Source organism: Myotis lucifugus, unplaced genomic scaffold (genome assembly GCF_000147115.1).
Source record: "Myotis lucifugus unplaced genomic scaffold, Myoluc2.0 scaffold_175, whole genome shotgun sequence".
Lineage (NCBI taxonomy): Eukaryota > Metazoa > Chordata > Mammalia > Chiroptera > Vespertilionidae > Myotis > Myotis lucifugus.
Window position 1 is genome coordinate 1,254,067 of NW_005871223.1, and position 15,255 is coordinate 1,269,321.

General features: G+C 39.5%; 1 protein-coding gene across 13 annotated transcripts in view; it reads right to left on the reverse strand.

Moving 5' to 3' along the window:
- USP25 (ubiquitin specific peptidase 25) overlaps positions 1 to 15,255 on the reverse strand; it is a 149,327-nt gene that overhangs the window by 77,312 nt on the left and 56,760 nt on the right. For 12 of the 13 annotated variants that reach the window (XM_023760181.1, XM_023760186.1, XM_023760191.1 and 9 more), the window contains 3 exons: positions 14,414 to 14,551; positions 5,058 to 5,134; positions 3,684 to 3,757 (listed from right to left, as the gene is read on the reverse strand). In XM_023760181.1, coding sequence (XP_023615949.1) covers positions 3,684 to 3,757; positions 5,058 to 5,134; positions 14,414 to 14,530 — 268 coding nt within the window. In that variant the 5' untranslated portion in view covers positions 14,531 to 14,551. Of the gene's footprint in view, positions 1 to 3,680; positions 3,758 to 5,057; positions 5,135 to 14,413; positions 14,552 to 15,255 lie in introns of those variants that run through there. The other variant, XM_023760192.1, reaches the window with a different exon arrangement.

Here is a 15,255-nt window from a genome sequence, read left to right on the forward strand (position 1 = left end):
CCAAATTTTGTTGGTTTATATATGTACATATGTACATTCACATCCAGCCATATATTCAATTCAACCCAAATGTAATATATGTATGTATATATGTATGTATTTATTTACTTATCCTTCCAAAAAGTCCTTCTAAGGCCAAGATACTGTGCTAAACAATAAAAATATGTACAACAGTGAAAAACAAGAGATGGTCCCTGAGCTGAGGAAACTCTTAGCCTCTTCTGGAAAAAAAGACATCATACATATTAATTGCACACATAATTATGAACAAACAACTGTTTGGTATTTTAAATGTTATAAAAAGTGTGGTGAGACAGACCGCTGTGAGAGGGTAGAAAAAGAGGAGCTGTCCTAGTCTTTAGGGATCGAGAGTAGAACAGAGAAGCTTCCATAGCAAAAAGACATTTATTCTCAAACTTAGTGAGTGGGAGTTAGCCAGGCCAGAGTGTCCGGGAACTGTAGAGTATTCTTGGCCAAGGAAAAGCACATACAAAGACTTTAAAGCTGCAAAGAACTTGGCATATTTGAAGAACAAAGAAGAGGACAGTATAGCTTGGGGAAGCAATGGGGAGGTGACAACCAAGAGTTAGTTAGGTGGGTCAAAATCTACAAAGTCTAACAGCCTTTGTTACGAATTTTTTCAGTACATTCTGAGAATAATAGAAAGTATTAAATTGTTAAATCTAGGAATAATAGGATCAAAAGAACTAACAAGCAAAACAGAGACAGACTCATAGATAGAGAGTAAGCTGATAGGTGTGGGGCGGGGAGTGAAGGTATTGAGCAAAGAGAAAAAACTCAATGACAGATTCAACAATGTGGTGATTGCTGAGGGAAGGGGAGTGGCAAAACGTGGAGGAGGGTATAAAGGTGATAAATGGTGATAGAGACTTGACTTGGGGTTTTGAACACACAATACAGTGTACAGATGATGTGTTGTAGAACTGTGCACCTGAAATCTGTAATTTTGTTAACCATTGTCATCCCAATAAGTTAAATAAAAAGGCAAGAAAAGGATCAGATTTATGTATTTAAAACATTCTTTTGACTTCTGTAATAAGTGGGTGGTAGATTACTAGGATAGTATTATGGAATCCATCCAGCGTAGAATAGGGTGTTACCAGTAAAAGTGTACAAAAACACACAAATTAATTTACACACACACACACACACACACACACACATTTATGTATGTATACAAGGAGGAGCACCAGTAAGGCTTGATTGATTGGCTCAATGCAGAATGGGGGACAGAGGTAAGTAGGGTATCTGGAATGAGACTCACATTTCTAGTATCAACAATTGGACTAATGTTTATGTACTGAAGGGGCCCCACTGAAGAAAGCACAGAGGATTGTTTTTGTTTTGTTTAAGGTTGTAGTGGACATAACTGTTTTAGAATGTCCCAAGAGACTTCAAGTTGAGAAAATAGTTGGATATATGAGTCTGTAAGATTATTTCTCTAGTCTGAAGCTCTAAATTAAAAATCGCTGACTTACTGGTAGCAGGAAATCAAGGCAGTAAATGAGACAGTCTAGGGAATTAGTAAACAGGATAAGGAAGAGGGCCTAAACTGAGTCCCAAAGATGCCCTACCTTTAATATAAGAAGAGACTATAAACATAACTACTAAGAAGTACCCACTCAGAAATTTTAAAAAGCCAAGAAAATATGGTTCCATAGAAGACAGAGAAGTGTTTTTAAGAAAAGGAAAAATGGAAGAAGAGGAGAGAGTGGATCAATAGAATTAATAGCTGATAGGAGTTCAGTACAAAAACTGAGAGGGACCCAATGAACTTGAACACATGTAAAAAAACCCCACAATAATCTTAAAAATATTCCTTTAGGAAGAGGTCTGGGCCAGAAGCAAAAGTGGGATGGTTTTAATAAGTGGGGAGTTAGCAGATGATATCAAACCCCTCTTTAAGGGGCTTAAACTTAAATAGGATTAACTTAAAAGAGTGCCTTAATTTTCAAGACATGAGATACCAGACCAGGTCTAATTATCAATGAGAAGACACATTAAAGAGGGAAAAGGTGAAGATAAAAAACAACAGCAATAAAAAACTGCCCACAAGATAATAAGAACAGTGAGGTCTGGGTGAAAGCATGAAGGAATGAGATTCTGAGAACATACAAAGAATACTCTGTTGATATAAGACTAAATATTCCTCTATTATCTGGGGGATCAAATAAAAATAATTAGTGGCATTAGGAATGGATCCAGATTGCAGAGGCTGCAGCACAATATTTGATGATGAGCGTTTTAAGAACTGTTTTACAGTATTATAAACACAAAATTAGATTCAGGGCCCTTAGGACCCACAGTTAGGTTTCATTAGCTTCACAGTAAATTCATGAAAGTTGAAGTAAAGTGTTTTTCAGACAATGAAGAGACAAGACGTTAGAATTACAGTAAAAAAGAAATTGTTAATGCAGAAAACAGGATAGAAAACAGTGATTAAATAAAACAAGTATGACTGCCAGGTAGGGTTAGAGAACTGAAACCAGTGAAGCTTGGTATACTACAGATTCCTGGTCCACTATAGCTAGCCCACTGAAGTGACTTTTCCTCAGCAATTTCAGGAACTCAGGGCATGCAGAGAGAAGATAAATAGCTTAATAAAGGTCAGAGAATAGACAGAGACAGTGCTAGAAATCAATGTGGGAAAGGGAGCTTTAGATATTTATACAGATAATTATAATGAACAAGGATGGAAATAAAGAGAAGTGCTGAGAGGAACTAAATGGAGGAATCAGTGGACTATAAGTTCTTTTTGCAAGGGGGTACTTTAGCAAACAAAAGGAAATCACCCCATTGGGACTCACTGGTCTGACACCTCAATATAACCTTACTGACCAAATCCTTAGCCTCTGTCTTTTTCTGAATTCTAAGTTATAAAACTATATTCAAACAAAACTTCTTATGAATCCATTACTTATCCTGAAGAAAAAACAATTTTCCAAATTTTATACTTTGGGCACTTCCAAAAGTTGATGCATTGGGCCATTCAGGAAAAATAAGTTATCAAAAATTTATATTTTGGGACTTAGTAATATTATTATTTGAAGTATATCTACTGACTCAGTTCAGTCCCTTGTTAGGAGAATCAAAGTGTAACTGGTTTGGTCCAGATTTTAAGTAATAGGCATTTAGGGAAGATGGAGTAGTATCATTCTTAACTGAATTTTCAAAAGATAGAATACAACTCTTTCTTGAAAACTAGAGTCTAAAGAATTTTATAATCACCTAAAAAGTGCAATATCCCAACTATGCTAAATTGCTAAACTCAGCTTTCAACATTCACAGACTTAAAACCCTCAAAAACAGTGATCATCATATCAACCCCAGTATTCAATTCCAATATTATTTTCAAAAGATCCACCAACAACACAACTGCCCCTGTAATCCCTGTATCCCAATAATTCACAGAATCACAGAAGCCTTCCCAGGGAAAGAACAACAGGATAATATTAACTAAGTATCAATTAGCATGAGATAATATACTCTGTACCTTCCTTTTCATATCTCAATTCTGTGCTTTGTATATAAATGATTAGTGGTAGCAATGTAACAGGAACTCTAGATAGAGTAAGTCAAATTAAAATTAAAAGTCATTCAACAAATGAAGAGTTACTATCAAGACAAAGAAGCTAACAGATAATATCTCTTCATTGTAATACCTTCAAGTACTCCCACAGCTAAGAATCTTCCATAGAACAACTCTACCATGGGGTTCTTTGGCTTCTCTTCATCCCTAAAGCATGTTAAAAAACATAAATATGGTTATAATTTTTGGACCTGTAAGTAATAAAGGAAACATTAAAAAAACAATAGCCTATGCCAAAGCAATAACGTGTATGAGGTTATCATGCACTCAGCTGTTACTTAGTGTCACCTTGGGAAAGGTACTTAAATTTACTTTTCCATTTCTTCACCTGTCAACTGAAGATAATAATGGTAATTAAACTCACAAGGCTGTTTTAAAGGTTAAAATGATAACTATGCAGGATGCCCTTACAAGAGGACCTGACAGTCAGTGCCCATAAAGTGCCTAGCTTTTCTATTATCACTATACACTTCAGTCTCGGACCTTCAGTCCTTATTATATATGCTTTTCTTTGGACTTGTTGGGAAGGGGGAAAGCCACCCTTGATCAAACATGCCTTGTCCACCTTCAAGTTGAAGGACCCCACAAGTGCTACTGTCCTGTCAGACTAATAGAGAGCCTCTGTGTGGACTTGACCTAAGGTTGTCCACCTTGGTTCCTGGTTCTTAAAAGTTCAAGTTCCTTGTATCTTTAAGGTTCTAATACTAAAATTTATTGGGCAAGTTTCCTCTGAGTAAATGATATCTGTATCCCAATCTATGATACCTGAGTGTCTTTGAATTTCCCTCAGTAATTTTTTAAATGTTTTATACCCTGGGACCCCTAGTCCTCCTCTCAAGTCTATCCAGATTTCTGTAAGCACTTCAGTGTCCTACCTTCAACACGAGTCCTCAATTGCTTTTCACCTGTAGACTTAGAAGAAGGCCACTTGACTATTTCATGAATCTTTGTTTCTTCTGAACGAGTCATTCTATTCTGATTTTGAAGATCTTGCTTATTATTTACTTACTTTTTGTTAATTTCTTTTGGGTCCTAGTCACCTTATATGATCTGGTAGCTAACAAATTATCTCCCCTTTTTTAAAAAAAGTTTTAAAAGAGGCTAGAATTTTTCCATATCTTCAGAAATCTTAAGTCTTATTTGAAATATGTCCCTCTCCTCATTGAATCTAATGAAAAGAACTGGGAAATGTAGGATTAGCCCTTTCAGGGATCACTTTTTAGACCTTTCTGGCTAGATTCTGCCCTTATAGTGGAAATCTAAAGCTACCAGCATTTGTGGCCATAAATTCCAACAGCTTATCAATAATACAGAGGTAACATTTGGGCTCCCATATGTCTATCTCAGATTCCTATTTATTTGTTGACACTGAATACATTAAAGGAAAAAAATGAGCGCTACTTACAGATCTCTTAAAATACCATCACTAAATTTTATGGTAACTTACGTCTCCTCTTCAGCTTTCATTTGGAAGGCATCTTCTAACCAATCTAGTAATTTGTGTGTAAACTCACTCACATCTTGCTATAGGAAAAAAAACAAAACAAAAAAAACCTTGTTAATTTTTAAGCCTATTAATAAAAATACTAAATATTGCAACATAAAACTTGCACCCAGACATTCAAACATATAATTACTGACTACTCACAAAGGTATTAAATGAAATCGTTCACATCAAATGCAATAAATATTTATAACTTAACCAGAGCACAAAATCAGTATTTGATTAAAACAAGCATTATATTGATAATCATTGTGATTGGCTTTCACTTTAGGAAAATAAATAAATATCAGAATTCCAACTTACAAATGAGATTTCTATTTTTTAATTTCTATTTTTTCCCTTTTAATTGAATTTATTGGGGTGACAATGGTTAACAAATTATACAGGTTTCAGCTGCACAATTCTACAACATATCATCTGTACACTATTGTGTATTCACCAACCAAGTCAAGTCTCCTTCCATCACCATTTATCTACCCATACCCTCTTTCCACTTCCCTGCAACTCTGTACACCCCTTCTCCTAGCAATCACCATGAGTTGTTTTTTTTTCTTTTTTGCTCAATCCCACTCCTCATCTCCCCCCAACAACTGTCAGCCTACTCTCTATCTATGAGTCTGTCTCTATTTTGCTTGTTAACTTATTTTGTTCATTAGATTACATGTACGAATGAAATAATAAAAAATATTTTTTCAAAAAAGCTCTGTTAATGAACCTTTATAAAAGTATGCATATCACCAAAAAGTTCTTCATTTTATAAAGAATACTGGCTTCTCTCTTAGAAGGAAGATGTGCCTTTCTTCATTCAACTTTTCAAAGGCATATCCACTTAACATATTTGACTGAGTTCAATCAAACCATCAAAGAAAGATAAAGCAGGGTAAGCACTTGGTCTTTATCAAAATAGCTCTAAATATAAAACAAACTTTAATGTCACACATTTTTCCACCTAGAAGTTGTTTAAAGAGCATCTAGGCCAACTTGCACACCTTTAAAATGTTGAAACTAAGGTCTAGGAAGAGTAAGTAAATTACAACAATGTCATATAGTTCAAGACAAACTCAGCACAAAAATCCAGTTATAAACATCCATACTATCTGTATTAGGTTAAATAGTGGCCCACCAAAACACTTGTCCACCTGGAACCTCAGAATACAAACTTATTTGGAATAAGAGTTTTTGCAGATGTGATTAAGGTAAGGATCTTTTTTTTTTTGAAATATATTTTATTGATTTTTTACAGAGAAGAAGGGAGAGAGATAGAGAGTCAGAAACATCGATGAGAGAGAAACATCGATCAGCCGCCTCCTGCACATCTCCCACTGGGGATGTGCCCGCAACCCAGGTACATGCCCTTGACCGGAATCGAACCTGGGACCTTCCAGTCCACAGGCCGACGCTCCATCCACTGAGCCAAACCGTAAGGTAAGGATCTTAAGATGAGATCATCCTGGGTTAGAATAGGCCTAAATCCAATTGTGAGTATTCTTCTAAGAAACAGAAAATGAGCAAACACATAGACACACAGGGGAAAAGGCCATGTAAAGATGTAGACAGAGACTGGAGGTATGCTGCCAGAAGACAAGAACACAGGAGCCAAAAGAAGATGACAAAGGCAAGGAAGGCTTCTCTCCCTTAGAGCCACTGGAGGGAGCAGAGCTCTTCCATCACCTACCTACACTTAGGATTTTGGCCTCTAAAACTATGGAGAGAATAATTTTCTACTGTTTTGAAGTCACTCGGTTTGTTCTAATTTGCTACAGTTGTCCTAGCAAGTTATAACACCTTAAAACCTTCAATACTTTTCTACAACTTGGCTTATCTTGCAAGGTTATCTGACAAGAAACAAAAAGGTTTCCTCATTATCATAATACTCTTCAGAGAAAGTAATCCCTGTCTTTTTTAGCAATCAATCTAAAATTTACAATTACAAAATAATTCTACCTGCTTTCATCAAGAGAAAAAATGATAACATTTTAGTTTTAAATTAAGTCATAAGTATACTTAAATTTGGCAGTACTGTATCCCAAAAAATATCCCCGAGACTCTTGCATATTTCAAAGATATAATTAAAAAGAATATGAAATGAACATATAAATTCACTTTTAAAAATCATGATGCTTACTTTACTTATAGATCCACTCCACTATGCCACTAATGTGTACTTTAGATTCGAGTATCTAGGAACAGAAGAGAATCAAACCTATATCTGTCTCAATTGATGAGCAACTACTTTAAAGATTCCCCCCCCACAAGCCCCCCCCTCCCCCCCCCCCGCCCAGGGAATGAGAAAGGGAGAGGGAGAGAAATATCAGTATGAGAGCAAAATATCAATTAGCTGCCTCCTGCATGCCCACTACTGAGGATTGAGCCTGAAACCCAGCATGTGCCCTGACCAGGAATTAAACCAGTAACTTTAATGTGCATGGGACAATGCCCAACTAACTGAGCTACACAAGCCAGGGTGATGTGCAACTACTTTAAAAGCCCTTGTAGAGGGGAGAAAAAAGAACCCAAAGCAAAGGCATTCGCCATGTGGCATTCTGGAGCATGTCACAGCATCAACAGCTAGTTGTCTTCTGTCCACTCTAACAAAACTGAAGTCTACCCATATACATACATACAAGGCTTCCAATTAAACTTGTGCTACCTCATTTTTAAATATGAAAAGATACCTAAAGATCACTATGCATCCTTAGAAAGCTTCAACACAAAAGAAAGTAGCCAAAAAAAGACAAAGAAAAAGCAATTTCAGAAGAAAAGATAAGTCAAGGAACAGAAGTGACTTTTAAAACTTAATAGTAGGGAGACAAAATGGTGGCGGAATAGGCAGACCTGTTGGGCACCTTGTCCCAAGGCTGGAAATACCACTAAATTGGAGAACATTCACCTGGAATTTCCAACTGTGGTCCAGCTGAGGAGCTGACTTATAACAAGGAAGGCACCTGGAGACTGGTAGGAAGGGCGAGGTTGTGAGAGGTGGGGAGCCTGGAAAGGAAGGAGCTGTGCTATGGGGAGAACTGTTCTGGGAGCACAGGCAGGGCTCCATGCAGCAGTGGTGGCAGTGGCATGACCCGACCTGCAGCACTACCCAAGCCCATGGTGGCCTGACCTGTGGCAGTGTGACCCGCAACACCCATATCATCCAAGCAGCTGTGAAAGGCAGCAGGACTGCTGGCAGCAGCAGAGTCTAGACCTGGCAGACGAGTCAGTGGGGGAGAGAGCTGCAGTTTCGACTGCCTTTTTCTTTCTTTCTTTTTTAATCACTTAAACCCAGAGCACAAGAGTTTTTATTTGCAAATACACACACGAGCTGTTGGCATAGGGCAGTGGTAGGCAAACCGTGGCTCTCGAGCCACATGCGGCTCTTTGGCCCCTTGAGTGTGGCTCTTCCACAAAATACCACGTGCGGGCGCACACATACAGTGTGATTGAAACTTCATGGCCCATGTGCAGAAGTCGGTTTTCGGCCTGGGCGAGTCTAATTTGAAGAAGTGGTGTTAGAAGAAGTGGGGGGTGTCGGTTGGTCGGGCAACGGCGCAGCCGTGAGATACGCAGCAGCTGGGGGAGGTGCGCGTGAAAGGACAGAACAGGACTGATAGGACTGATAGCTGTGTTCCTAACTCCTCTTCCAGCAAAAGCCATAGAATGTATCAGTTACTCAGCCTGCTCTTATCTCAGCCAATGGGAATGCAAGGGAAAACAAACTCAAGGCCGAAAGTATGAACACCCCCGTCTTTGTGTAACCAGACCCTAACTGCACCCTGCCCTTGCGTCACTAGCCCCCGGCCCTCACTCAACCAACCGGAATTGGCCAAATCAGTGGTCCAAGTGTGCCCCCCCTCCCCCCGACCCCAAGCCCTATAAATTCTTTGTTCTCTTGGGACTCCGGGCTCTCTCTCGCATCCAGTAATGGAGGCAGAGGGGGACCAAGCCCGGGATTGAATAAAAGACTCTATGCTTTTGCATCGGACTTGGCGCTCCCTGGTGGTGTCTTTTGGGGTCTTGAAATCTGGGCATAACACGCGTAATTCATGCATGAGTTGAGGATGAGAGAGTTGGAAGGGGTCGACCTCAGCGAACGTACCTCAATCAGATTAAGGACGTTTTTTAGCAAAGGCCAGCTTAGGAGTACCCTAATTAAGTTAATAACAATGTACCTACCTATATAGTTTATTTTAAAAAATTTGGCTCTCAAAAGAAATTTCAATCGTTGTACTGTTGATATTTGGCTCTGTTGACTAATGAGTTTGCCAACCACTGGCATAGGGAAATAGGCGCAGAATTGAGTTGCCTGAGGACAGGTGGGGGTGAAAAGCAGGGCAGAGACTTGGGAAAGCAGTAGCTGGGAGTCCAGCATTGGATCATTCATATGCTTCCAAACCAAAGCAGCTATTCTCCCTGGGAAGAGCTACCTGCTCCTAATACCCAGAAGGCAGGTAAAGGAAAAAAACCCTGCCCTAGGTGATACAGCCTGCCACACCCTGCATCTTGAGCTTTACAGAGGAAATAAAGGCAGAGGCCAGCTTAAGGGTCTGAACAGTCTCAAGGACCCTCAGTGAATGGATTGGAGGAGGGGCCATCAGCCCCACTATTCTAGGAACGAGAACCCCCCAGCTGACCCCACTGGTCTCCATACAAGGATCTCTGTCCAGCCAATAGCAGAGTAATATTTTGGGCCACTCGCGGAGGAGTAGCTCTGGGACAGAAAAAAATACCCATCGTATTCTCTGAAAGTGAAACACCAAACACTGTTAGGAACAGACTCTTGAGTGATTAAGATTGACAGCTGGCTGACAGGCAAAGGTGGGCAGCAGTGGAACATGGCGATTCAGAGGAAGAGTGCTGAATCAGCCCTGGGCTCCAGGTGTCTAACAAACCTTCTCTAGAGGACAGACTGCCCCTTCGGCTTGCAGATAAGGCCTGTGGACACAGACACAAATGGTGGACTGGTGGATTGCTTGGAGCTTCAAGCAGGCTAAAAGCCAAAAGACATGCCTGACAGTGGTTAGCACCCAAGTACCTAACAGGAAGCCCAGAACCGGCAGACAGAAGAGTGGGGCCCTAAGCCAGCTCCCATGGGGCATTAAAACTTGGCTTAAACGAATGACACTTCACTTTTCTCTTTTCTTTTTTTGCACATTTCTTCCTCTTCATTTTTTTCCTCCCGTTTCTTTCTTTCTCCTTTTCAGTTTTTCTCTTTCTTTTCCCCACTTTTTAAAATTGAACATTTTTATCTACCTGCTTTATTGATGTGTTAGTATCCTATTCTCTGTTGTTTTGTTCATATATATAATTTTCCTCTTCCCTGCACCTACTCAATTTCCTGTTCTCTTTCCTTTTTCTTCCACTGCTCAATTTTTTAATTTTTTTTCTCTCTTTCTCATTTCTTCTTCTAATTTTTTGTTTCACTTCCTAAATTTAGGCCTATTTGCTCTCTCCTGTATTCTCCTTTGCAAATATTTTTTTCTTGTCTTCTCATTTTTTCTCTACTCCTTTTTCTAAACCATGGTCCTTCCCCTATTCCTCTAATTCTTTATTCTTATTTTCTTTATTTAAATTCTGCATCTACAGATTCTGCCCCCCGCCCACATTTCTGGGTGCTTTTTGTTTGTGCTTTTTGTTTCATTTGTTTATGTTTTCTCCAAAAATTTTTTCTTCCTCCCTCCCTCCCTTCCATTCCATCATTCTCTTTTCTAATTCTCTTTTCTCTGGTGGTCACTGTTGGGGCGATAGCGGTCTTGTGTACATTCATTTTCTGTTCCTTCTGTGTCATGTCTTGTTCTGTAGTATTTTGTGCTGTTCAGTCAGCACCTCCACACTGGCTGGCATGACATGGTTGGGAGTGAGCCACATAATCAGATGACACTCCATCTAGGAATGGGACAATAACATTCAAGATTCAAATATTTCAAGTAGGGGGCCTCCCTAGAACACCCAGCCCAGGAGACCTGAGAGACACCACCACTCGCACCCACAAAACAACTACTACATAAGACCAACACAAAAAATCTGGGGGGCACAGCAGTTAGATCTATATATACAAACAAATACAAAGGAACAGCTAAAATGGGGAGACAAAAAAAACAACCCCCAAATGAAAGAAAAGGAGAAATCACCAGAAAAGGAACCAAATGAAATGGAGGCAAGAAATTTGTCATATAAAGAATTCAGAGTAATGGTTATAAGGATGCCCAAACATCTGAATAAGAATTACAAGCAACTCAATGAGAATTATAGGGACCCGAATGAGAAATACACCATGAGTAAGAATCCAGAGGAAATGAAGAATGACATAGCTGCAATAAAGAAAACCATGGAAGGTTTCAACAATAGACTAGAGGAAGCTGAGGACCAAATCAGCAAGTTAAAAGACAAGGTAGAAAACACCCAAGCAGAGCAGCAACTGGGGAAAAAAAATTATAAAAAACAAGAGGAGAGTTTAAGGGAGCTTTGGGACAACAATAAAACAACAATCACATAATAGGGGTGCCAGAAAGAAAGGTAGCTGAGCAAGGAATAAAAAATCTGTTTGAAGAAATTATGACAGAACACTTCCCTGACTTTGGGAAGAAAAAAGTTACACAAGTCCAGAAGCTCAGAGGATCCCAATCAAGATGAACTCAAAAAGATCTATACAAAGACACATCATAATTAAATTGGCAAATGTAAAAGACAAAGAAAGAATCTTAAAGGCTGCAAGACAGAGACAGAAAGTTACCTACAAGGGATCTCCCATTAGACTATCCACAACTTCTCAACAGATCAGAAGGAAATGGCATGAAGTATACAAAGTGATGAAAATCAAGGGACTAAATCCAAGAATACTCTATCCAGCAAGCTATCATTCAAAACTGAAGGTGAAATCAGGAGCTTCACAGACAAAAAAAAGGCTAAAGGAGTTTAAAACCACCAAATCAGCAATGCAAGAAATGCTAAAGGGACTGTTGTAAAAAGAAGAAATAGAAAGGGAAGAAGGAACACAGGCATAAAGTATTCCATTATGGCCACCAACAAGAACCTATCTATACTAATAAAAGCCTAGGTGGTCCTCGCGCCCTCATACGTGATGTCGCCACAAGAGGGCCACTAAAAGATGGTAACCACATGATGGCCGCCACAAGATGGCCACGTGCACAGCATAGGTGGGGCCTGGCGGCCGCTCTGCACAATGAGGCCTGGGGGTCCCGTGGCTCCGCACAGCATGGAGGAGGCTGGTCCTGGCATTTCTGTCACCTCTCACAGTGGAGGCGGGTCCCGGTGGAGGCGGCGGGTCGTGGCAGGGGAGGGCAGTTGTGGGCGATCAAGCCGGCAGGGGAGGGCAGTTGTGGGCGATCGGGCCAGCAGGGGAGGGCAGTTGTGGGTGATTGGGCTGGCAGGGGAGGGGAGCTGGGGGCAATCAGGCCGGCACCAATTTTAATAATCTGATTATTATTTAACAGGAAAGGAATAGAGGGAAAATTAGCTAATATTCACATGCTATTTATATACCTTTGGTAAGTTAACACTCACCAAGTCCATTCCCTGATTGATGGGGCAAGGGACTGGACAAAGGCAGTTTGGTCGCATGCTTAGTAAGGTCTGAGTGACTTGGGAAGGTGCTTACATGTCATTCACACCTGGAAGCAAATAGATGTTGCCACTTCAAGAGCAGGAAACATGAATATTTAAACTTCTGAACAAAGGAGTGCACTTTCTTGGCTTTTGCTCTCTGGGCTCTTGCTTCTCCTGGTACCTGTGCTCCTGTGACTTCTGCTACAAGGGGGCATTTCACATGGCTTATAGCCATGTGGGACCCACACAATGGGCTGATGGACTGTAACTAGCCTAATGCTGAACTAAGCTCAGCTGCAACATGAAACAGACAATCTGGACCCTGGCTTTGCTTTTGGCTTTACTGGAATCCCAGCTGCTCCTCTTTCAGGACTGGGTTAACAGACATGGGACTTGACAACCGTAAGAATATAACTCTACACAAATAAAGCCTTTTACTATATCTCACTCTCCCGTGGGAGCTTCTGAAAATTCTTATTTCAGTGATACCCCAAGAACCCAACTCCCACTCCTGTTTGGGAAATCTGGCCCAATAATTTCTTTGGTAACACTTAAAACCAGAAAGAGTGCCCTAAAATGGTGGTTTGGGATCATTTTTAGGAATATTATTTCTTTTGATGTATTTAAGAACTGTTATAACAGATAAGACACTAACCTAACAGACACTGGGACAGTTAGATATTTTAAAAAACTGAAAACAATAAATAAAAGCAAATACTGGTATTGTTAGCATAGATTAGCTAGATATTAATAAAAGAAAGGAGAAAAATTGGCTAAGTTTAATTAGGTCAGAAGCCACAGCTCCATGCACACTAGGTGACAGCAGCATTGCCCTGCCAAGGGGATTATCATCCCTCCATCCCGTTTAGGGAAGAAAAACTGGCTTTCCAATCTCCCCAGGGTACAACCAGCAGAGTATCAGGACTTCTCTGGTGGGCACTTGCCCAGCAGAAGCCAAGACAAGACGGCCCAGGGGGAGGTCCTTCTACTATGAGGCATGAGCAGTAGGACCTAAAATGGTGATGATTAGGGGGAGGAATCTAACCTAGGAAAAAAGACCATTCTCCGATAGGCACGTAAGGGACCCCACAAGACTTACAACCAGGGGAGCAACGGGCAGGGACTAACCCACTGAACTGGTCTCCAAGGCCCCCTTTTCTCTGTGTAGCCCTTCCCTTTGGATAGCCCCATCTCCCATTCCCTTTCCTTAAATAAATTCAATTTTCTTTGATCACCATCTGAGATGGTTATTTAGCCAGCCCATGCACCACCCACTTTAACCTATCAAATAGCAGTACATAAAGATTAAAAGGGGGAAAAAAGCAACATAACTAAGTTAATGTAGATCAGAAACCTTTCTGAATAATTAAGAAAAACTATTACCTGCCAGCAAAAAGACGCATCTCAAAAACAGGCACACTGTACTGGCATTGGGTTATCATACATTTGTGAATATTTTCAATTACATGTTTTTAGAGAATTTTTACTTTACCCATTTTTGTAACTTACCAGTTTCAATCATAATATAAATGATACTTTGATTTATCTTAACACTTTCAAGATCATTATTACTTTTCTTAATTTAAAATAATTCCTCCAAATAAATGTTTTAAATGGCTCCAGCTTATTTTTAATAAAGATGAATAACAACATATTCAATTATATGAATCTTTGAAAAAACTGCTGAGTGATCAGATTAAGTAAAATACAAATTATTTATAAACAAGTAAGCACAATAGAACTACCTGCTGGGAGTCACTTGATTTGAAAGCATCCTTAAGAATTTCAACTGCTCTTGAGGGATCAACATATTTCCTTTTAGTACCAACAAGAAGTGCAAATAGATATCTCAGTTCACACATAAAAGGCAAATTCCGATGCTCCTAATGGGATCAAAGAAAAAAAGACTTTTAAATGAAGATTAACAAAATCTTTATTGGTAAACAGATATTCATTAAAAACTAAACAAAAATTTAAGTAATATAGATTAGGAACGAGTCCAGCACTCCTGTATCATAATTAAAGAAGAGTGATGTCATTTAGGAGACTCAAGAAGGAATCAACCACAAAAACAGCAAAGTATCTAGGCTAAGCTCACAATTTCAGCATAAATGCCACATATTCATAGTGAATCATGTCATTACCCAGCAAGAATATCCTCCTCATTCAAGTCTGTTTATTATAATTCTTTTCCATTCAGCAAGGCCCAGATGCTGCTGAGGACAGCAATAACAATCATTACCATACAATGGGTGTTAGCTACATACCAGGCCCTGTGTAGGTATTTTACCTCGATAAATCCATTTAATCAAAAATCCCTCTACCTCCATGAAGCCTTCCCAGACCCTCCAAGTCAATGATCCCTTCAAACTCCATAGCTACTAAAATGAATGTCTTTCATTCAACAATAAATTACCAACTGCCACTGTCATGTGATGATCCTAATATTAGTCTAACAATTCATCTAGATCATAATATTAGACTAATGTATCATCCACCTAGTGCTCCTCTGAAATCTTACTCAACTTTTCTCAATAAGACTGTAAACTTAATAAGAAGGAAACTTTTAAAAGAATGTAATTCACAT